The sequence below is a fragment of the Chenopodium album genome, chromosome 7 (genome assembly GCF_948465745.1).
Source record: "Chenopodium album chromosome 7, dcCheAlbu1.1, whole genome shotgun sequence".
NCBI lineage: Eukaryota > Viridiplantae > Streptophyta > Magnoliopsida > Caryophyllales > Amaranthaceae > Chenopodium > Chenopodium album.
Genome location: NC_137840.1, coordinates 44,762,493 through 44,786,775, shown reverse-complemented (window position 1 = coordinate 44,786,775; position 24,283 = coordinate 44,762,493). Strand labels below are relative to the sequence as shown.

Here is a 24,283-nt window from a genome sequence, read left to right as displayed (position 1 = left end):
ATATAACTAATATATAAAGCTAATATTTTAGCCAGGTCACGATGTTGCGACACTTGGCAAAGGCGTTCCAACTTTTTGCCAAGTGTCGCGTCACATTGGATAGAATTAAATAGACTTTATAAGATAAAAAAAAAAGGTTAATTTAGAATACTCTTTGGATAGAATTTTAAGATAAAATTTTAAATTTAGAATTTTATTTTCGATAAAATACCAATATTTAAGAGATACAAATTGAATTATAATTTTATTCAAAAAAATTATTAGATTATAATTCTAAAAAATTATCATATAAATTTATTTTTTATGTCATAATATTTTTTTTGGAGCGAAGGAACTAGTTTAAAGCGTAAAACATCTATTTATAATATATACTAATCGGTTAAATTAATATACTTCATAACTAATAGAATTTTATTACTACATAGACCTGTCAATTAGGGTCGGGTCATGAGTCATCTTGGATTGGGTCACTTTATGTTATAAGTCAAGAAATGTTCAACCCTTGCCCAAAGTTTTGGGTTCGGGTCAACCCAATGGGCTTTGAACATTTATCTTATTTAATTTATTATTTGTTTATTTTTAATGTATTAAATTGAACATTTCCACCAACATTAGTATTAATCATTACATGTCTACTAGATAGCAAATCGTCACAAAAAGCACATCAATAAACGTATCAATGGTATATTTTAAATTTGACATATAGATTAAAAATCTATCTTTAAATTCAATAAACAACCCAGATATTGCAAAAGGAGAGTTTTTTTTTTTTTTTTTTTTTTTTTTTTTTTTTTTTGTTTTGTTTTTAGAGAGCCACGTAGGATTTAATTTTTTCAGTGGGCCATGTAGAATAATAAATTTTAGAGGTAGCCATCAAATACGAAATTATTAATTTCTTTTAGAATTAATTAATTTAAATGACACATATGCAAAATTGGACAATGAGATTTCCAAGTTTAAATTGATTAAATATTAAATATTATCTTTTGATATCAGGAATTTTATCTAAATATTAACAAATTTTAGCACATAAATATATATATATAATTTAAAAAAAAAAATTCAAACAAACGGGCTTCATCTAGTTTCTTCTAAGGACGACACGTGATTAATAGGTGATACATTTAATAGAGGAAGTGGAAATGGAGGAATGTTATGCATTTGTAAATACATAATATTGATTAAAATATTTTAAAAACATATAGTAGAGAGAGAAAAGAGGAGAGAGATAGGAAGAGAGAGGTCTGTACCACCTAGTTTTTGGTCAGATTGTATCACGTGATCACGTGTTGATTGTTCCAATGAAAGTCTATATGGTACCATTGAATCCTCGGTGGTACTATTTATGCATAAATTTTGTACATCTGAATGCATATATAATATCATTATATGCAAATATATCACTGTATACTTAGTTGTACCATTTGATCATCCAATGATACCAGAATATGCATTCATTTATACATATTTATAATTACATGAATACCCTTATTATATATTTTTACATGCCTAACATTCATCTCTTTAAAATCCCTCCCTTTGACAATAAAATAGCCTACAAACTTCTATCCGAATCAAATTCTTTTCCAATCCGGCAATCCCCGACTCTCTTGCCGTGTTGCGTAGGGACATCCCAAAGGCCCAAAATCTCGAATACTAATGAACTTAATCTAATTTATAAAGACAACAACCACCTCAACACTCAAAGATCCTTTTTCCCAAGTCCCAACATATATAATTAAATTTTTTTCCCAAAAAATCCCCAAACAATGGATACTGAACTCAAAAACCTCAACCAAAATCATGCTCATGAAGAACAACAACAAATCGACAATGGCGAACAACCCCTTCTCAAATCCGATTCAAAATCATCTAATGAAAGCACCAACAAAACCCCAGAAAAGCAGGTGACGGCAACAGAGTTAGAAGCAATGGAGAAGAAGTTCGCCGCGTATGTTCGGCGCGACGTGTATGGGCCAATGGGTTGTGGCGAGCTTCGGGTGAAGGAGAAGGTTTTGTTGGGTATCGCGATGGTTACGCTGCTGCCTCTGCGGGTGGTTGTTGGGATGACAGTGCTTGTGATTTACTACTTGGTTTGTAGAATTTGTACTCTTTTTTCGACGCCGCATCGGCCCGAGGAAGGGGAGGATCAGCTGCAGCAGATGGAGGATTATGGTCATCTTGGTGGGTGGAGGAGAGAAGTTATTGTTCGATGTGGAAGGTTTTTGTCTAGGGCTATGTTGTTTACATTAGGGTTTTATTGGATTTCTAATTCTTCCAGGATTTATGATCAAGAGAAATTGAGTGATGGGGTAAGTATTGATTTTTTTTTTTTTTTTAAATTTCTTTATTTTAATGCAATTTGTTTGTAATGTTGTGGGATTTTGAGTAAGATTTTTGAGGCTTGTGAAATTGTTTCAGTTGCATTTTTGAAGAAGTTTTTATTTGATTGTATATGAGAGGGAGCCCCGGTTAATCTCAGAGATTAACATTATTCTAAATTTAACTATATCATATTCTATTTAAATTTCTGCTGGAAATTCACCTAAACAGTGCATCAAGTTATGCTTGTTCATCGTCTTTTTCTTCAATGAATTACCAAAGTGCAGCTTAGAATATTTGTAGAGTATGCTAATTTATAAATTTCATATAAGTGGGGTCGGTTACATGAACCAACATGAGGACTTCCCAAGAGATCACCCCTCATAGTACTACTCTCAATCAAGATTGGCAGCGGGAAATCCACTAGTAGAGTTATTTAGTTAAAGCAACTAATAATGTTTAATTTTACCACGATTAGTTGGTTTGTATAATTAAGGAAAGAATCTCTTGTACCAAATCAAGGATGGAGGGGTAACAATTGTAACATGTTTTGTTTAATCATTGGATTCGTACTTGGGAAGATTGATTTTGACTTTTATCTTTATTTTTTTTAAGAAAAAATCATTAGATCATTAATCTAAATTAAGGAAAGAATCTCTTGTATCTAACTTAGCAATGGAGGTGGATAACATGTTTTGTTATCATGGGGTTCAAAAAGGTAATAAATGGGCGGTAATGGTTACTCAGGTGTGTTACTTTAATTGGGGTATATAATAGTTACAGCATTGGATTCATACTTGGGAAGATTGATTTTAACTTTTTCTATATTTTTATCATTAGATCATTATTATAAAGGGTAATACATGGGCGGTAATGGTTACTCGGGTGTGTTACTTTAATTGTGGTATATAATAGTTACAACATTGGATTCAAACCATCTCTAATGGTGAGACTTGAGGGAGTTTTTTTTAGGAGAGAGAGAGAGTATTTTTCGCAAAGTATACCAATAAGTTGGTATCTAAACTTAGCAACTCCAAAAGAAAGTTGCTGAGTTTAGATACTCAATTTTGAGTCTCATTTGACAAAAAGTGTGGGCCTTTTATCAATATTATAATATATTTTGTAATTTATTTAAGTTTAATTTTATTTTACTTTTTTAAAAAAACTTACAATATGGATTTGGTAGGCCATAAATTGAAGGTAACATTAGTATACTTTAAAGAGTCTCACCATTGGGAAATTAGACTTCACATGAGTCTCACCATTAAAGGTAAAAAACAACTCATTTTGTATTTCAATACTTAAAGTTGAGTCTCACCAATGGAGATGGTCTCATACTTGGAAAGATTGATTTAAACTTTTTTCTATATCTTTTATCATTAAATTATTATTATGGAGCCTTGTGTCGTATATCATTTTTATGAGGTTCTATATAAGGATTTATCAGTTCCTCGGGAAGGGGAGGGGGTTGTGGACTTGTGGTAAGGAATGCCACAATAATGGGGTAAAGGCTTTAGTGTAGCACCTTGTTACAACTAGATTATGCTGAGAAATGTTGATTCTAGCTCTCCCTTTACTCCACCATGCCCCTGCTTTCAGGCAGCTATATCTATCATTTTGTATTAGCTATCTTTAAAATATCAATGCAAACTTGGAGTACTTGTCAGTGTATAATAACAAGCAATCTTGTATGTTATTAATATCACCGCTATTATGCTACAGCTTATAAATTTATCTGCACATAACCTCAAAAGACCCTGTACGTTTGAATGGATGGAATTATTGTTTTAATATGCTGTGATATCTGCTTCCTGCCTTATACCTAGTTTGGATAGTTTTTTCTGAATGAGAAAATATGTATAGGAGGCATACATTATCAATGAAATCAAGTGCTTGTGGATTTAAAATTTTGCTGCTCTAAGTGAGTTATGCTTATACCTGTATTTTTTATAGTTATATAGATTCTAGTTTGTTAACCCAGAAAAGAGTTGATCTCTAACGTCTGTTCTTTTTCATTTACCAGAATGATAGCAAAGATCAATTAGAAAGCTCCGAAAGGCCGGGAGTAGTCATATCAAACCATGTCTCATATCTGGATATCTTGTACCACATGTCATCTTCATTTCCAAGTTTTGTTGCCAAGGTTGGTTGATTTACTTTCTTGATTGATTCTGGATGTTTAACCTTTAAGTTTTCATTACCTTAAAACATTTCACTGACATATGACTGTTGCTGATATGACTTATAAAACTTCTCTTCTGAAGAGATCAGTTGGCAAACTTCCTCTTGTTGGCCTCATCAGGTTAGCTAAACATCTTTTCCATTACTGTATTTGAAAGCTTTTGAGCAAATTGTCTTCTGCATGTGTTGTTTCAACTGTCAAATCCCGCTTCTGTCTTTCCTAATCTTGTACAATAAGTGGAGTTTAATTTACATAAAAATTGTTGAGTGCTACTTAAAGGCTGTAGAGTATGGACTTAATTATTGAGCGTCTAAGATGCTGTGAATTTGATCCAAAAAACCCTGAAATGAGCATCTTTTGTTTTTCTCTGTTGCTTATGTGCTTTGGTCGCTGCTTGAGATCAATTTAGGATTTCATTGAATCATTGCTCTATTTTCTAGATGTCTCAATTTTCTGCCATTACCATTTAAATTTTATTAACTAGGCCAAAATGGTCTTTGAATGTCTTCGTATTTCTTGCTGTCCGCTGTCTAATCTAAAGGCCACTTTAGGGGAGCACTCAGATAGTAAGATGATTGGTTGTATATTTCTAAATACTTGCAAGTGTGATTAATTATGTGTCTTGTAGATATCAACTTTTGGGCATGATTACATGTACGTCAGTTGCATAGAGTCATCAAACATTTAACTGTAGTCAAGGCTGATTAGTCATTTAGTCATAATGGATTTTGGATAGCTTGAGCTTGTACTATGTTATGGTTTTACAAAAACTTGAACTCAACCTATGTGATTAATTATTCTGGGTATTTGGTGTTCTGTCTTTCTCTTACTCTGATTTTCCAAGGCTCTAAGCCATTTTTGGACTAGTTTTATATTTTTGCATTGATCACTGTCTACAGGGCATATTCTGGCTCTAAAATTAAGCTGATTGTCCTCTATTATCTTATAGCTCTTCTAGCTGCTTTTATTTATCTATTTATTACTAGCCCTACACCATAACATTAATTAGAGTTTTTCCTTCCTCCACAGCAAGTGTCTTGGTTGTGTTTATGTGCAACGGGAAGATAGATCATCAGACTTCAAAGGTGTTTCTGGTAAGCGCGTTATCGAAACCTTAAAGATGTTCCTTTGTAATTTTTTTTTTCATAATTATCTTTAATAGCCTAAGGCTTTTTATTGATTCAGGTGTTGTGACAGAAAGAATCAAAGAAGCACATGAAAATTGTGATGCTCCATTGATGTTGATATTTCCAGGTTATAAAATGTTCCCCTATAGCAGTAGTTGTGTTAGTTACTGTTTAATGGAGGCTTATTATGCTTTTTGAAGCATTACTTGTTAGTATTCATTGTCAGTCACAAATCTCACAATATTATTTGACTACATGCTTATTAAAATATACGAAGTAAACTAATTTTGATATTTCATTCATCTTCCTTTTGATTACTTTGTAGGATAATATAGATATAACTTCAAAATTTTATAGAGCATTGACAAATTCCTTATCTTATTTATGTTATTAATCATTGCATGTGCTTGGATGCCATTTGGACATAATTTTTGTTTTCTTATGTTTGGTAGTAATTTGGTTTTCCTGTTATCATTACTTGACGGTATATGTTTACCTTAATTTGTTACCATCCTCTCTTTTTTGGCACCATTATTTATATTGCACGGTGGCTCGGTGCAAACAGAAAAAAGTCCACCGATCACCTACAGTTACCATATCTCTCACAGCAGTACTACTTTATCACACACCTTCATCATTGGCGTCAGTTACGTCATCCATGTACCTATTGTAATAGACTGGTATTACTGCTAACTTACTTCCGCAAATAACAGGAAAAATAGAGAGAAAAAAGATTGATTCTTTGGTTAAACTAGATACTCTGATTTTTTTTTATTTTTTTTTTTTAAATTGTTTGAATAAGAAGAATAATAAAGATGGAAGCTTTGAATATTGATTGAAAATGGCAAAAGGGGTTACAATTATAGGTTAATAGCTTTAGGTTATTTCTCTCACAATAGCTTGAGGCTATCACTCTCTGACAATGGCTTTAGGCCATAACTCTCTAAGGTTTCCCTTCAATACAATCATACTATTATTCCCAATATCATTGGTCCAAACATCATAGGGAAAGCTTTTATGTCACTATTGTTGAACGTCAACATCAGCATGCTAGACTGTGCAACCATGAACCATAAAATCAACCATGATCAAGGACGCTTTGGGAAAGAAGGAAAAAAAATTAAGGAACAGCTAGACACAAAGCAAGTTAAAAGAAGTATAGATGGGAGGAGACGGAAACTATTGTGACGAGATAGATGTGGTGTGATGGAGGAGAGGGGGGTGGGGGGGGGGGGGGGGGAGAGCATAGTGCCTCCTGGTGGATTAGTCTTATAGTTGTAGATATTTGTATGAATTTATTCCATATGACCATTTATAGCTGTGCGCTTTTATGGTTTCCCATGCTATTCGGATAGCAAACCTTGTCTATTCCCATGCTAAAAGAACTTAATGATATCACTTAAGGACAAAAAACTCATAGAGATGCTGGGTATTGAGTACCATGTATACTTTTGTTTTTTTTTTTTGACCAGTAATATTAACTTCTGAAGCCTCTGCCATCTCAAGCCAAATTATCTTGCCTTATGAGATTATTAGGCCATTGCCTCCCCATGTTTCTTCAGTGTCCATGATAATGATGAAATCGGTGGTTAAAGTTATTCCATGTCCGCCCAGGCTTTCAATAGCTCTATTGCAGGTTCTGATATATTATCCATATATTTGTATTAGTCAGACTAAATAGGAATCAGACAGCTTTCTTATGAAAAGATTTTCTTATGGGTTGTCCACTCCAAGTTTCTCTAGAGAAGGTTTTAATCTTAAGATGTCCATTTATCTGGTCCAAATTGTTGATTGATCTTAGATTTTATTCATGCTTTTTCTTAGGTTCCTAAGGGCCATCTTTCTGTAAAATTGACTCTAGGTACTAGCTGGATACTGGGCTATCATCTTTATCTAAATAGGCAGAGCACATAAGAAGTGCCTCTATATCCTCCAGTCATAGGCTGAAGGTGGAGGTTCCACTTGTTATTATAAAAACTCTTCTTTCTCTTAAAGGTTGGTTTCACCATTAATCTTGCTGCTTATTGAATTTGGACTGTATTAGTTTTCAATTTTTCATAACAAAAATTTATCCAAAACCCAGCTAATTCTATTATTCTGTGTTATCAATAATCTTCAAGACTTGCAGATTGCAATGCTTGTTAACTTTTGGCTAGTGCCTTGTAATTTTATTTATTTATTTATTTATTTTTTTGGTTCCATTTTCGGGGAAGGGGGAGATTAGTAAGTGAAACATTATTGGGATGTCCTCTCTCAGGACCTGAGTGAAGTCTTAACACCATTTTTCTTGCACTCACCCCAATGAGATAGGCCAAGGCCAGGGTAGGTTGAATATGGTACTGTCTGTACTTAAGCATATCTGATCCTCAGTGGTGGCCAGCATGAACTTATGATGTTACGAGTACCTTTGTCATGATCAATTTGCACTGCTTCACCATTCTGTTTATCTTGTGATGCATTTGCTTTTATATGTATTTTGTACCTTACACTTTTGATTGATGGTTTACCTCTTTGTAGAGGGGACAACTACAAATGGGAATTTCCTTCTTCCATTCAAAACTGGTGCTTTCAGAGCGGGAGCTCCTGTTCTTCCTGTGATCCTAAAATATCCATATCAAAGATTTAGTCCTGCTTGGGATTCGATATCTGGAGTGAGTTTTATGTTTTTCATTTTTTTTTATTGTTTAATTTTTAATATATAATAAAACTCATAATAGGATCTCTTATCTGCAGGTACGGCATGTAGTTTTTCTCCTGTGTCAATTTGTGAACTATATGGAGGTGATGGAGTTGCCTATCTATTACCCTTCGAAAGAAGAGAAAGATGATCCCAAATTATATGCCAATAATGTACAGAAGTTAATGGCTGATGAGGTATGGTTTCCCTTTGACTACTAATGCAGCTTAGTACTTTTGTTCATTTGGCATGACTCAATTGGAATTTATTCTAAGTTTCTGCTTGATTTGAACCTTTCCAGACTTCACTAGTGTCTATGTGAGTTTTTTTTTTTTTTTTTTTTTTTTTTTTTTTTTTTTTTTTAAAAAAAAAAAAAAATTTTAGTTATGCTAATAAGCATATTGTTGTAATGTCCAAACTAGGTTGTGGTTGCATTTGTCAAATTAGATTCAATTGACAATAAAATGCTCGTGTAATTGACACAACTACTTATAATTTTGGTTGCTTAAACACGATCCTTTGGAATACCTGTGGTGATGGAAGTTAAGATATTAGAGATGTAAAAAGAAAAGAAATTTTCTCCTTAAGATTGCTTTCTGGTTTTTTTTCAAAAACCATTTCCTAAATTTAATGAAGAGATTACAAATCATCTCAATTTCTTAGGATTCCCCATTTGAATATCGTGCAAAGCTCCTGCCACCGTAACCCATACAAAGGTCAATGGTGCTACTGGCCTACAGACATCAGTGTAATTATTGCTACAAGGAAAGAGTTTGAAGTTATAATGCTATGCATGGATTTCAAATGAAGATAATGTAAAGCATTTCCCTTTAGTGTAAAGGGTTTTTTGGACTGTTCAACCTATCTTCAATCTCTCACTTTTGCTCCACCACATTCTCACTCACTCTCATGTGTTGCCACCACGACTTCCTGTTATCAAGATGTAGAACAAAGCACCTTCCATTAGTCTTGTATCCACAATTGTCATCTTTCCACTACGATCTAGGCATGTTAGCAATGCCTCGTCATTTCTTTCAGAATTTCGATTTCTAAAAGGGTGGAGAAAATGATGTGGATGTAAAAGGGGAAAGGGGATATTTTTAAAAAAAGTCTTTGTATAAACATTGCATGTCAATCCAATGAGAAGGTTCTTAAAATGAGAAGGATATATGTGCAAAAGTTTTACACTAAATATGCATATTTTTTTCTAATAAATGTGCAAATTTGATTTTTGAGCTGACAAAATTTCAATTAAAACAAAAATTTTGCAAATAATATTCAAAATTTTTGCATATCTAACTTAAGTCTCTCTCTTTTTTTTTTTTTTTTTTCTTTTTTTGCACATTTTGTCCAAAAATATGCATATGCAGTACAAAAATTATACACATGAAATCATTCTCATCCTTCTCATTTTGACTTTTTGAGGAACTCTTTTCATTTGACATATCTTAAACGAATATGTATACTATTTTGGTATTTTTAAACTATGTAAAGCTTAGAATTATAATATATTTAAAGTAAGAAATTTGTGTTCGAGTATTTGTTATGAATTTAGGTTGCCTTTTATTTTCTTGAGTTTAGGTTCTCATAACCCTCTATTCCTCTAATATCCTATGTTTTTGTCAGCCTAATTTAGAGAGTTTCGTGCTCTCACAACATATTGTACTAGTATATTACTGCTTGAGGCATAATGCAACTTACTTTAGCCATCTGCTCCAAATGGCCTGTTATATCTGTAGCTTTAACCTCTTTGATATCCTGTTTATTGATTTGTTTAGCTCTGAGCTCAGAAATTGCCCAATTGAGTTATTGCACCGCCATTAATGGAATGCTGCAAGTCACATCAGATTAGAGAAGAGAGAGGGAGAAGAAATAAGGGGGAATGAATTAGGGTCAATTGGAATTGGAAGTTTAAGGGAGAAAAAGACAAAATTAAAGGGGGTTTTAAAGTCACGTGATGGTCAATGGCCGGAAAATAGGATATAAGGACCTTTTTCTGCCACCATATTTATATAAAGACCTTTTCCACAAAGTCGACCACATAAGAGGACCTTTCGGACAATTTTTCCAATATAGAATGTATAAGGCAGCTTGTAATATTTTTCTTATAAAAGCTATTTTTGTCTTTTTTGTAAAGTACTATAAAATATCCTGGCAAGTACTCAGTGTCTTTAATGAGTATTACAGAATTGAAGTAGTGTCTTGGGGGATGCTATGCACCCGAGCAAGATTAATAAAGGAAAGGGCAGCTTTTTCACTTGTTTAGTTTACCATCTAGTAGCTAAAATTTCTTTTTTCAGATCTGTAATTTTCATAGAGATCTTCTTTTCAGCTCGTTCATTGCCAACAAGTGGGATGAGTTAATTCTTAACTAATCTAGTCCCTTATACATTGCCAAAGTGATTTGTTATTCTGGTTAACTCATTTGCGCTAAACTTGTATTCCTAGCTATCTAACTCTGATACATCGTGTTGGATGGTGTTTTTTATTTTTGTCAAATCAAACATACAATGTCATCAGTGAATATGATTCAACAAAATTCTTAAGCCGAATCTTGTACCATGGTATATTATTATTTCTATAACTGAAGCACCATCTGTAAGCATTGTGGCATCTTTTACCGGTTTACTTTCTGTATTTTATTTTCGAAGCATTTTGGTTTCTTATGATATTGTTATGTTCATGTGCAGGGTAATATGACACTATCAGATATTGGATTGCCTGAGAAACGGATATATCATGCAGCCCTCAATGGTAATAATAGCCTGCGTAGTGTTTCCCGTCCGAAAACCGATTGAATCTATCTCATGGCCTCCTCAATTGATTCCTAGCTTCTGCTAGTCTGACTTATTGATGTTTATGAGTGTACAGCCATTGCAGCTGTTTGATATATACTTGAAAATTTTTAATAAACTGTCTGGTGTATGCTGTGTATATTTATGTACTGAACTTGATTGAAATTATTAAAGACGCTTTTGTTTTTAATTTTTATTTTCCTCTTAAGAATTGTGAATACAGTAAATCTGAAGTGACTTTCTCATGTTCCTGCAGGTTTTTTATGTCAAAGATAATTTGGGTTCGCCTCTGTATGTTCATTGTCTTGTGTTTGTTTAAAGAAGTTATAGGGGGGAAAAGAGGAAATTATACACATTAACTTCTTATTGCATTCATCTTTGTCCTCTAAAGAGTAAAGAGTGCTGAAATATGGGTTTCTGCTTATACTCTGCCAACTTTGGTAACAAAGATGGCAAGCCAGCGCTCGTAACCACAGTTCTCCCATCACCTGAGGGTTTGGAATTCCAGGATGCATATCTTCTATATGAAGTGAAAAGCCTCTGTATTTTTGTCAGGGTTGTTTTGCTTTTGGTTTTTCTGAGCACCCAGGAAGTTATGCTAGTTTTAACATAGTAGCAAAAGATTTGATGCTACTATGGTAGTGATGTAACCTCATCATGGACTCGTGTTATAGGCTGTTGAGAGAATTAAACTGTTTGGCAAGGAATTATGGGGTTATGGGATATGCTACATGTGCATTTCCATGCTTATATGTTGTACTAACATTACAGTGACTTCGCATTGTTGCTGATACTGATACCCGTACAGACCAATCTTAATGTATAGATAATAGGCGTCATAATTAATTGCAAAAGAGACCTCCATCCTCATTTATTTATTGCAGTTTTGCTCATGCATATTCCATCGATTGGCTCTTATGTCTTTTATTCCATATGGTAAGAAAGAAAGATTTGATTCATTTGGAGTTTCCATATTCACTCCTAATATTATATTGTATGTAAAATTAAGTTCACAGTAACTCAATTATTTTCCTTCTTTGTCAGCAATCTTTCTGCATTTTGGTAGGAGGCTGGTAATTTCTTTTCATCCATAACCTATCTTTAACACACGAGTGTAATTGATTGGATTATAGGTGTGTGGAAGAAGTGATCACGGTTGAGTTACGTTAGTGCGCTTACACATTGCTCATAACTGCATGCATCCTTTACAGCCTCATTCCATCATGAGCACAAAGGATATTGGCAGCCCTTGCCCATTGCTGAGAAGTTTGTGGTTCTTGTTTTAAGCACCAAGGACGTGGTAAGTTCACTAAATATAGGGTATTGTATTGGTAATGGACGGTTAATACCATTTCTCGCAGTAGTTTAAAGTCTCTAGGCGACACGACTGCAAAATGTCTAGCAAATTTCTAGACAAGTACCCAGTATAGGGTGTTAAATTGTTTTCATCTTTTCCCAGTATAGGCTTTGATTGCTTCTACGTATAGTTTGCAGTATTAATTAAGCTTCTCAAGTTGCTGACAGAGTTGGAATGGTTCTTGGCATGGTACATGTACATCACGACATCCCTTCCATTCCAAGTCTATACATCAACGCCTTTTGTTCTACTCGAGTCACGAGCTATTGGTAACCTCACGTTTTTTAATGTAGTATCAGTACGCTCTTTGGGGGTGGGGGGTTGGGGTTGCTGATACAAATAATGTATAAAACTATTGAACAGCCAATATTTATGAAAAAAAATCATTAATGAGGTAGGAGAACCAGACCATCTCATTCTCTTTAACAATAAAGGCAAACACAAACTAGAATTGCAAAACGAACAAGATCAAGTTGACATGCAAACAATTAACACATCTAAACCGAGTACCTTGGAACCTTTTCAAAATGTTTGTATATCAAGTACTAGTGTATTCTCTCATCAACCTCTATCTAATGCATATGATCGAACATGACAAAAACTAACCAACGTTGCTAATTAATTAACAACTTTTAAAAAACCCACCTTGATTACTGAAATCTAGATTATAATATAAAAGAATTGAGCTAACTACAAGGGGATTGACATTAAAAAGACCATAAACTTCTGGCAGCTAGCACTAATTTTTTTGTGGTGCTAACAGTTGTCGCCAGAATAGACAATATAAAAAACTCCAGCAGTAGGTAATGTTACAGGCAAATAGATTACAGTAGTGGAATGCAACACAAACCAGTAAATAAAGACTACTACTACAAGATGGGGAAACCTTAAAAATCACATAATTACAGAAACAACTTACATTGAATTTCCCCGCGATCTTCTCCTAGAATCTTACAGAGATACAGAGCTAAGATTAGCATAAAATATGCGACTAAATGATTCAAATAACTCTATAGAAAACCATACAGGATTTTTTTTTGCTTGCTCTTTTTACCTTTCAGTTAGTGAACGTTTCTTGGAGCTTTTAAGTTCACATGAAGGCAAACAGCTTTTCAATGGTGAACGTAGGAACAATGATGAAGCTGACAGTTGCCTTTGACGCATAGAGATTGATGATAGACAACTGAAGGCGTTCTTTAGTCTTTTCTTATCACTATCATATGTCACCAAACTGGCATCTTCTTGGACAGCATTAATCTTTAGTGTTTCAGGGAGTACACAATTACATGCTGAACCTGTTGAAAAAGTCCCACGAGGAAAAATGTGAGAAAGATGCAGGGTATATACACTACAATACATGCATTGTATGCATTGTGTGCCAGGAATTCATACCTATCTTGGCTAATCGATTAACCCATTTGGGGATCTTTTTCTCAGTTAACTTGTAGCACACATCCTTGCAGAAGTGGTTGCAGTTTTTGACAATCAAGTGGTATGTGTCTCCATTGTAGCTTGCGGCATGCCTTTCCATGAACTCTCTGACTTCCTTTGCATCTAAGCACGTTGTACCAATTAATATTGATTTTCTAAACTTAAACCCTGGGCATTGCCGTGGTTCAACTTCGAAAACACCACTAGTTGGGTAATCATGAGCTCCAAAAGCATATTCTACACCATGAACTGTCATGAGAAAAGGTAAAATTATTCTCTTTCATTTATAAATGTGTTATGGAGAGAAGAAAACACAAAATTAGTATAAAACAAACAATTAGTTAGTACTACCAGCAATGCATCAGAAATAGACAATCAAATTAAGTCATAATAGCTACGTTTTTATTATAAATATAAGCAACTGCTCAAACTCCAGGAACTAAAGTAAACTAGAGAATCAATCCAAAAAAGAGACACAAGTAGCACATATGCCCATATGATTCATGCAAAGAAGAGATAACAACTGATATTTTCTGCATATTAGGCTTTTCTGCACTTCTGCTATCATTCTGTATATAGATAATATGGCTTTTCTGCAGCTCTGCTATCATAATGTATACAGATAATATCACCACACCACAAATTTCAAGGGTTTCCATGCTAGAATAGAATAAATGATTATAGCAGTATCCTAACTACAAGTATCCATTGTAAGTTGGCACATTAACAGTTCCTCTACAGTTCCACAAGAATGTGGCATCATCATACACTTTTCCCATTCATCAGCTAGAGAACCTTTTTTTTAGTTGCACAAATATTACTTAAAATAAAATTGTCAGATTAAAAAGGAAAATGAGAAGGTTTAACAAGCAGTTGTGTACAAGACACAGCATAACAGATGATACACGAAAATCACAAAAAGTCACAAGACTCACAACAAAAAATCAATTTATTTAGGCTGTGTGATTAACTGAGAATAAAATCCGCAATTAATAGCATTAACAAATTACAGGGAAAACATAACTTTTGGCCATCTTATGTAATCCCAAGTTTGATTGAGATTTTAAATTTTGGATATTTTCAATGACTATTCAAAAGAGTGAAACATCACTTGAAATTAGAAAGAGAATTTCACACTGAAGTTTAACATTATTCCAATTTCCAAGTTAGCAAAATATGAAATTAATCCAAGTTCAAACATGAAATTTTCTTATATATAAGTATTAATCCAGAAAATAAAACTTTTTTTTCTTTTTTTTTTTGGGAACCTTACTTAGAAATCACCATATCAACGTTTTTCTAACAAATAGTTAAGGTAATGCTGGTTCCTATTTTTTTGAGTACCACTGTTTCAAAATGAAAACTGCAACAAAGAGCGTGGATTAAAGAATCAATGTACAGTCTTCTAGAATGGAAAATTTAGCCCTGTAGTTTTTTTTTTTTTTTTTTTTTCAAAATTTAATGGACTATAAAACGAGAAAGACAGAATAAAAGACCATGCAAACAGAATTAAAAGGACTAAAAATTACCCCAGTAGAAATTGTGTAATGGGAAATTATTTCTTATAGCTTACTCGTTTTGTCATTACTGAGAAAAAAAGGAACCTTAGAAAGTTCATGAGGATAGATAACTACCATTGGCATAAGACCATTATCACTCATGGTATTAAAATTTATAACATCCCTCTCTCTCTACCATTTTCTCACTCCTCTACATCATCTATACCACAATACAATATACTTTCTCCAAAAATATCCCACCCATGATATAAAAAATTTTTACCACCACACTTTCTCTCTCCTATTTGTATTAAAAATACACTTAATTTAATTATAATTATATTTCATTTTATTATTGGAAATAACTAATTAATGAAAGTTAATTAAATAAAATAAGCAATTTATGTAGTAAAAAGTGAATTCGAAAAAATATATAAAACTATATCAATATGGGTGTGTATGTGTAGGTCTTAAAAAATTATGAACAATGGTAATTTTTTCATAATTTTTTACTTTATAATTTTTTCTTAAAATGCAATTGGAAAAAAAAAATACATGATAACCACGCCACATGGCGTGAACTAGTTGGTTCATGTTTAATGGGGACCAAAACAATTGTTTACTATGAGATGGTATATACCATCAAATGGTATAGTTTTATTCCACCAATGTAGTAAAAAAAATTGCATGTTTTTGATGAGTTTTTACACCGTGGTATAAAATTATACCACAAGTGTTGATGCTCTAAAAGAGTGCATTTAGTCATATGAATCATGCATGTAACTAGAGTAGGCAAATACCTTCCACACCAGAATGAAAGATTCCAAGGCCAGCCCAATAGAGATATCCATTCATGGGAGTTAGGTCATAAACATTGAGGTAAACAGGAGTATTTCCAGGATCAGGGCTAGATGACTTTGCTTTGGAAAACAAACAAAATCTTGTTGCTGATTTGCCCCTTAAACGTAAAGGCATTATAGACTTCCATCCTTTCTTTGTTCCTAATTTCATGGTTACGATGCCAATGATATCTCAATTTCTCCACCTACAGTTGAGATCTGCATACATAAATTCATCAAAATCAGTATCTCAATGAACAGTAGAAACAAAGGCAATTGAAACTTTCTTTTAATGGGGGTTTTCCCTGTTCTTTTTACCACTTTGTACCCGAAATAGCTTTTCAATAATATTAAGGGAAGCTCCTAAATCATGAGTACATGTTGTTAGTCCACACTGTGAATGCCATACAATGGTATAGCTAACTAGTTGCCTATCAACACCAAAATGAAGATCCACAGGTTTTATTATCTAACACTAATAGATCCAGCATATAAATAATAACCAGTGTAACACAAAGGCAACCCAACTGGTGGCTCCCATCAAATGGCTAATTCTGAATTGCTAGTGTAATAGATGGTACAACATTTTCACTTTAGATGACAAGGAAGGCTCAGGGTGGTAACAGGTAGCACTCTGATAAAAGAAATACTAATGCATCCATAATGTGTGAATGAAAGCAGATCCATCAGGGTGATAGAGAACAGACACTCCCGATAATAAGATTACTAACACGCATTGGTAGAATCCATAATGAGTGCATGAGAGCAGTTTCATCAGGCTGATAGAGAAACGGAGTTTATCAATTATTATACCAGCACAATTTTAAGAGATGTATCCAAACTAATACATCCCCCCCCCCCCCCCCCCCAACCACCACCACACACACACACTCCTTTTATTTTATTTTATTTGATTCTTCTCACTTCAACCCCATACCCTCAAAATATTTACTCCTTTCCACTTATTCACTTTTACTTGTACACTCTTTACTCTGGTGTTTCACCCACCCACTGTTTCACTCCACCCCTCTTACATTATCCTCATTTCTAAAACTCACTCACTAATTTAAACCTTTCCTTGAAACAAGTGTCTCTTTTAAGTGGGTAGAACAAAAAAAATAATCGAGGGGGTAACATTCTATCCCACAGGTTTATCGAAGAATTTCCACATATCAGCAAGGAAGCTAGAGAAACCATCACATCTTGCATTTTAAAACCACACCCCTAATCACATAAATTAACTAAAAAGCAAGCCTTATGCTAAGATTTATGTTCTACATCCACCCAAAACCAGCATATCTTACTTATCCAGTTTCAAAGGAAGTCTCTTACCAAGAATATATGAAAGATGGCTTTACATACTACCTCTGTTTCATATTATGTGCAACGTTTACTAAAAATAGATGCTACACTTTATTTGCAACAAATGTTTTCTTTCCTTTTATTGGTTGTCATTTCTCTCTATCTCTCTCCTTATCACATGCTTTTTAATATTTCTCTCTCCACTACCACTCACATAAAAATTTTATCTAAGAGTCCGTGTCGATGTTTTTGTTGCACATAATATGTAACGGAGGTTGTATATAACTTACTACATTCTTTAAGTGTCTGACTTTCCACCCGATTAAACTGTTCCTTTGTCCTAATCTATTCTTTATATAGTGTGCAAAAGGGATAATTTGCAAGTAAAAAAAAAAAGTCGAAGGATTTCAAAAATTTAAGTATCAGTCACGTTCAAGAAGATAAAGAGGATGTAAAACCAATAATAAAAAAATAAAAAATAAAAAAAAATAAAAAAAAGAAAAGGAAAAAAAGATAATAAAGCCCAAACCTCTATATTGGTATCGAAGGAGAAGCGGAGGGGAATATTAGCAATCACTTTCCTATCCGTATAGATTTTTATTGAATTTGCCAAGATAATCTAGCTTGAATCAGATAATGAGGAGAAGATAGGGAATGAATTTTCATTATGAAAAATCATAATACACTGTTCATGAAGGGATGAGATATGATGCAAGATTACATGAGTATGGTTGTCAAGTTATATTGCTAAGAGAAAGGAAGCAGCATATATGTTGATTACAGATTCAATCTTGATTGGTTTGTCACAAATCTCAACCATGATGCCTAAGAGAAGAAAAGGAATTAAGGTGTTCAAGGAAAGAGATTCAGCCACTTAAATTACGAGTTGTGACTAAGGTGCTAATCAATCGTACGTAACAACTAAAAATACATAAACATCCTACATAGTTTGAAAACTTGATGCAGTTTACGGAAAAATTACAAGCAAAAGCAAATCAATACATTTTTTTTAGTCAAAATATAATCAAAAGTTTACAAGTTTGATGACAAGCACACTTTGACCAAAACTAGGGAAGAGGTGACAAAATAATTATCCCACACCACTAATCATCAACATACAATACAGTACATTTCACCAAAAAAAAGTCCCTTAACTTGGATACCCAAAATGCATATGGTTATTTTCACCCTTACTAGCTCCTATGCTGTTGTGTTCTTTATATTCACATGAGTAAGTTGTCTAAGCTATCTAGGTCAAAGAAACCACAATTTTATCAGAGTGTGATATGAAACAATATTGTAGTTGCATCAGCTGTAATATAAAACCAATCTCAACAATCCAAGATTATTATGTAGTTGCACGACCAATCTCAAGTTCTCAACAATCCAAGATTATTAGAAATACCTACTACCCTAGTTTCAATGATAATATACCGATTGGGACAAGACAGGCTAAGGCTATGTTTGGATAACAAAAAATGGAAGGAAAGGAAGGGAAGGGAAAGGGAAGGAGACAAACTTCCTTGTTTGGATAATATGTTGGGGGAGGGAAGGGGAGGGGGAGGGAGGGATCCATTTTCCCTCCTCCTTTAATAAAGACCATCCCTTCAAAATTGGAGAGATTTGGAGGGAAAATGGAGCTCATCATTTCCTCCACTTTCCCTTCCTTCCCCTTCCTCCTATTTCTCTCCCTTCCATTTCCCTTCTAATTTGTTATCCAAACATAGCATAAGTCTGACCATATCCAAGTCTTTATTTGAACAAGCAACTCTGACACACTAAGCTGATAATGACATGTTTTGAATTTCCTCAAGCAGTCATACAGAACAAACTTGTCTGTTCGATTTAGAGGCTGCCACTGTATCTTACTTTAGCTATGGATACATGACATTGTGGATGACATTCATGCAATAATTACAGCAAAAAAAACAGCAATTAGAATAAGAACTACACCTTCTTTTTCTCTAGAACGATGTCATACAAGGCTTACCATATGTTGACAAATTCTAAAAGAAGAAAAGTATAACCAATAAAATACATAATTAGTTGAGGTTTCTTTATTAAGATAAATAATATTTATTTCATTTAATAAGTTATTAATAGTTGGCTAATGCTAGCTATAAAACGAAAACCATAGTACAATATACACAATTTTTTAAGTCAAACTCAAAATACTAAGGTTCAACCAAATTCAGCAATTTCCAACTGGCTCTGACAGGTCAAAGAAACATATAAAAAAAAATAACAATTGAACAATCCGCTCTCATAATAAAAAAACTCCCAGCACCAACTAACAATGGTCTGCACGTTCATCAAAAGACCCTACAAAGTGGGTGGACAAGCAATACTTTGTAGCAAAATCAATGAACATGAAAAAACACAAAAAATAAGAATTACTCTTGTGGTAAAGAATATTAAAAACCCTTTTTTTCCAAACTTAAATTAATCAATTGACTTAAACCCCAGTTTCAAGCAACCAAGGATAAGAAGTTCTGAAATCTAAAAGCCACTGTTTCATGAAAATGACACGATTTTTTTCCGTGCCAACGAAGCCACATAGAGCAATGATGTAGACGGGATTCGATCCGAGGTCTTGGTTATCACCCCGGCAAGACTTTAACTAACTAAACAATCAAGATTAATTGACATCCACACAAAATATCAAAACGTGAGGCGCAAATTGAAGGCAAATTTACAATGCAAGAACAGTGAAATGTCAAACAATCGCTGAAATCAGAGCTACAAGCTTCATATCAGCAACAGATGTTTCAGATCTCAGTTGCATGAATAAACTAAATTTGAAAATTACCCACCTCAAAAAAAAATACAGAGTTGTCAAAAAAAAAAAAAGAAAAGATAAACTGCACTGTTACTAAAATAGTACAAAAAATGAAGTTAATTGAAAGAATAATAATTGAAATTGCACCCAGTTGGAAATACAGACCAAATACTAAGGAAATTCAAGAGAAATGAAACTTACAGTGTGTAGGAGAAAGACAAAGTTGGAAAGTAAGCACCCATTTGCATATTCTCAAGTTTCAACCAAAAAAATTTGAAGTGGGGTGTATTTTTTGAGCTAAGAAGAAAATCTAATTAAATAATGAAGAGAAAATGTTGAGGAATTTCAGAGGAAGAAGCGAAATCCGAGAAGTTGGTTTGGTAATCCTACCCTCGGTCTACTTCTCTCTCTATTTTTTCCCCTGCAAAATTTAGGCTTTTCTGGGTTTGTGGGTCTTTTGATTTGTAGCCTAATAATACGGAGAGAGGGACAAGAGGGACAAGAGGGAGCAAGTGTTGTATGAAATAATAATGGATATAATAATGAATGACTCTAGTTGACATACCTGACCTGATTTGATCTAAATTGTAACTTGACTTAAATTTGAATAGTAGTTGATTTTAATAAACTCGATTGTGAATTTAACGTGAAATGTATTAATCTCGAGTTGAATTTAAATTTTTTAATAACTATAAATAAGCGGGAAACAAAATAAGATTAAGAAAGATTTAGTTTAAATTGACTTACTCATGACTCATTTTTGAATGAAAATAGCGTCATTTGGAAAATTGATTCAATGCAAGTAAACTCGAATGACACCATGAATTAGATTAATGATTATGATTGAAGGTAAAATATGAACTAAACCCATGATATTTAAGCCGAGTTCGTTTTTGAAATGCGAATTGCAATATTTATTCAAACTAAAGCCCAAATTAATTAAATCATATTTCACCGGAGATATCATGACTAAATAATGATCATAAGTAACAACTAAATGTTATTTCATAATTAAATGAAAAGTTGTCACCTTTGGCTAGTTTTTGAAAAATTATAATGATCTTTTACATTATTCCAAAATAATGTCAGTTGAGGGGGGCATTAATAAACAAGACGTAGCTAGTTGGCAACTGATTTTAGCATGTTAAGTTACACGTGTCACAGTTTAATTGGTTGTGCTATTTTCAATTTTATTTTTACAGTTTTTCACAAAAGAACCCCGAGTTTGTAATTTATTCACCAAAACCCCCCTGGAATTTAGAAAATGACACCATGTACCCTTGAGTTTTCTCAAGAATGCAACATCAATTGATTAATTATGCCCTACCCTGTCGAATTAGAGAAGATAATTAGAGAGAATGATTTTTTGTGTATTGTATTATAGTATGCACAATATATATTTATACAACCTAAGAGTAGAGATTAGGGTTTAACACCGGCCCATTAGCTATACATGATACAAGACTTAACACCCCCCCCCCCTCAAGTTGGAGCATGCAAATCACAAATGCCCAACTTGCCAAGTAAATACAAGAATTGATTTCTTCCCAATGCCTTAGTGAAAATATCCGCTAGTTGATCCGTTGTCTTCACATACGATGGACTAATAATCCCTTCCTGAATTGCATCCCGAACATAATGACAATCAACCTCAATATGCTTAGTGCATTCATGAAATACCGAAATATATAACGTAGATTGACTATCACAAAACAAGCTCATCGCACGCGGATGTGATACTCCCAAGCTGTTGAGTAGTGCCTTTAACCATTTTAACTCATTAGTGACTTTAGACATCGAATGATACTCCGCCTCTGTAGATGATTTAGAAATAGTATCTTGCTTCTTAGTCTTCTAAGAAATAGAAGAAACACCAACCAACCAAAAATCGAACGTCTCGTCAAAGGGCAACTAGCCAAATCAGAGTCGCACCAACCTGTCAAATGTAAATTACAATCTAAACTTAAAAGGATTCCTTGACCCAAATTTCCTTTCAAATATCGAAGCGTACGAAAGCGCAGTCTCCTAATGATCTTAACGAGGTTGTTGCATAAATTGAGACAAGATATGAACTGTATAAGCCAAATCAGGTCTAGTGAAAGATAAGTAAATCAAACGACCTACAAGACGTCGATACATTTCGAGGTAAGCAATAAGAGGAGTTTTTGATCTAGCCAGAGTATGATTTTGTTCGATAGAAGTACCTACTGGACGTGCCCCTAGCAAACCAGACTCTGCAATAATATCAAGAGTATACTTCCGTTGACATAAAAAACCCTCCGGGCTCCGAGCAACCTCAATACCAAGAAAGTACTTCAACACACTCGAATCTTTCATATGAAAACAGTCACTCAAATATGATTTTAATGATGAAATTGCAGAAGAATCATTCCCAAAAATTATCAAATCGTCATCATACACCATAACACTAAGATGAACAGCTCCATGATTCAGTGTAAAGAGAGAGTAATCAAAGTAAGATTGTAGAAATCCGTACCTTTTCAGAGAATTGGCCAATTTAGAGAACCAACATCGAGGGGCTTGTCATAGGCCATATAGAGACTTCCGGAGTCGACATACCAATCCAAATTAAGAACCATGGAAGTCGGGAGGAGATTTCATGTAGACTTTCTCATCAAGGTCACCACGAAGAAAAACATTGTAACATCCATTTGATGCGGTTCCTAGTTTTTCGCCACAGCAACAGCTAAGAAAGCATGAACGGTGACCATGTTTAGCAACGGGAGCAAATGTTTCGTTATAGTCAATACCCTCAACCCGATGATTGCCAAATATAATAAGGCGAGCCTTTAATCTTTCAATTGTGCCATGAGAATTATGTTTTACCTTATATAACCATCTGCATCCGAGAGCTTTTTTCCCCGAAAGTAATTCTTCCATTACCCAAGTTGCACTATCTTCCAAGGCCGAGATTTCTTTTTGCATAGCCTCCTTCCAACCCTCATGTTTTATAACCTCTTTAAAATTACGAGGCTCAATCACTGTATCTATAGCTGCAACAAATACACGGTGTCGCATAGAAAATTTATCACAATTCACAAAGTGTGCTAAAGGATATGGAGTACTTGAGGAGCTTGGAGGAGACGGTGAACATGGGGAGATAGATGAACTCGGAAGAGATGTAATATGTGCAACATAGACACGATGCCAACCCGGAGGATGCCGATCCTATTGTCCACGAACCAAATCAATATAAGAAAAAGAAGAGTTATTTGGACTAGCCACGGGGCTACTGTCTGAGGCAACACTAGCACCAGCAGCGCTAGAAGAACCAGCTGCAGTGTTGGCAGCGGTTACTATGCTGGCAGAAGCTGCAATCGTGCTGGCAAAGGCAGCATGGTCAAGGGCAGCAGTAGAAGAAGAGGCAGAAGCAGTATTAGCAGTAGCAGTCGTAGGGGAGTTGTAGTGGGGGTTGTGAGCCGCAACAGGGTTGCGGTGTATGCTGTCCGAGGCCTCGGTGTCAAGGGCAGCCTCACCAACTTCCAAAATATGCTCAAGATCATCTAAGAAATCAACATCAACCCCATTGGTAGCATTAGATACGACAGTATCATCAATGCTTATACCATTATTAGAGGTACAACTAGTGACAAACGGAAATTCATTCTCATGAAATTTGACATCCCTTGACTCAAAATTTTCATCCGAATCTAAATCATATAGCTTCCCACCCTTCTTGCCATGAGGGTAACTATAGGGAATTATTTCGAGCATCCCACACTTGAGCCCCACTGTGATCATATACACTTAAGTATGGTGGCCTCAAAAGAGAAGGAAGCTAGAGCAAAAAAGTCGCCAACAAGTTTTAGGAAATTGTAAACCGTTAACATGGTGAATGTTACACTCCTTCACGATCCATGAGATCGCTAACTCCATAGTGGTCCTGAACAATGGCTGGATATTCAGGGATGAAGGTACAAATCCAATCTAAATGAGATTGAACCTGCCCTAA

At 34.2% G+C, this 24,283-nt stretch overlaps 3 protein-coding genes across 4 annotated transcripts; 1 reads left to right on the top strand and 2 right to left on the bottom strand.

Moving 5' to 3' along the window:
• Positions 1-1,575: 1,575 nt before the first annotated feature.
• Positions 1,576-11,989, top strand: LOC145639015 (lysophospholipid acyltransferase LPEAT1-like). 2 transcript variants are annotated; one of them, XM_081690114.1, is made up of 9 exons: positions 1,576-2,312; positions 4,346-4,465; positions 4,587-4,624; positions 5,534-5,598; positions 5,690-5,758; positions 8,149-8,282; positions 8,365-8,505; positions 10,999-11,062; positions 11,360-11,989. In XM_081690114.1, exons 1-9 carry the CDS (start codon positions 1,770-1,772, stop codon positions 11,377-11,379), a joined length of 1,194 nt encoding a protein of 397 aa, XP_081546240.1. In that variant the 5' UTR covers positions 1,576-1,769; the 3' UTR covers positions 11,380-11,989. The 2 variants fall into 2 exon arrangements, with proteins under 2 accessions (XP_081546240.1, XP_081546239.1); XM_081690113.1 differs by lacking the exon at positions 11,360-11,989 and having other exon boundaries at positions 1,577-2,312; positions 10,999-11,299.
• A 1,172-nt stretch (positions 11,990-13,161) lies between these two features.
• On the bottom strand, positions 13,162-20,764 carry LOC145637843 (deSI-like protein At4g17486). The gene is made up of 4 exons (XM_081688863.1): positions 20,512-20,764; positions 16,191-16,448; positions 13,853-14,140; positions 13,162-13,755 (listed from the first exon to the last, which is right to left on the bottom strand). The coding sequence occupies exons 2-4, from the start codon at positions 16,399-16,401 to the stop codon at positions 13,511-13,513; spliced, it is 744 nt and encodes a 247-aa protein (XP_081544989.1). The 5' UTR covers positions 16,402-16,448; positions 20,512-20,764; the 3' UTR covers positions 13,162-13,510.
• Positions 20,765-22,899: 2,135 nt separating this feature from the next.
• On the bottom strand, positions 22,900-23,349 carry LOC145640223 (putative mitochondrial protein AtMg00820). The gene has a single exon (XM_081691524.1). The coding sequence runs from the start codon at positions 23,347-23,349 to the stop codon at positions 22,900-22,902; it is 450 nt and encodes a 149-aa protein (XP_081547650.1).
• Positions 23,350-24,283: the final 934 nt, after the last annotated feature.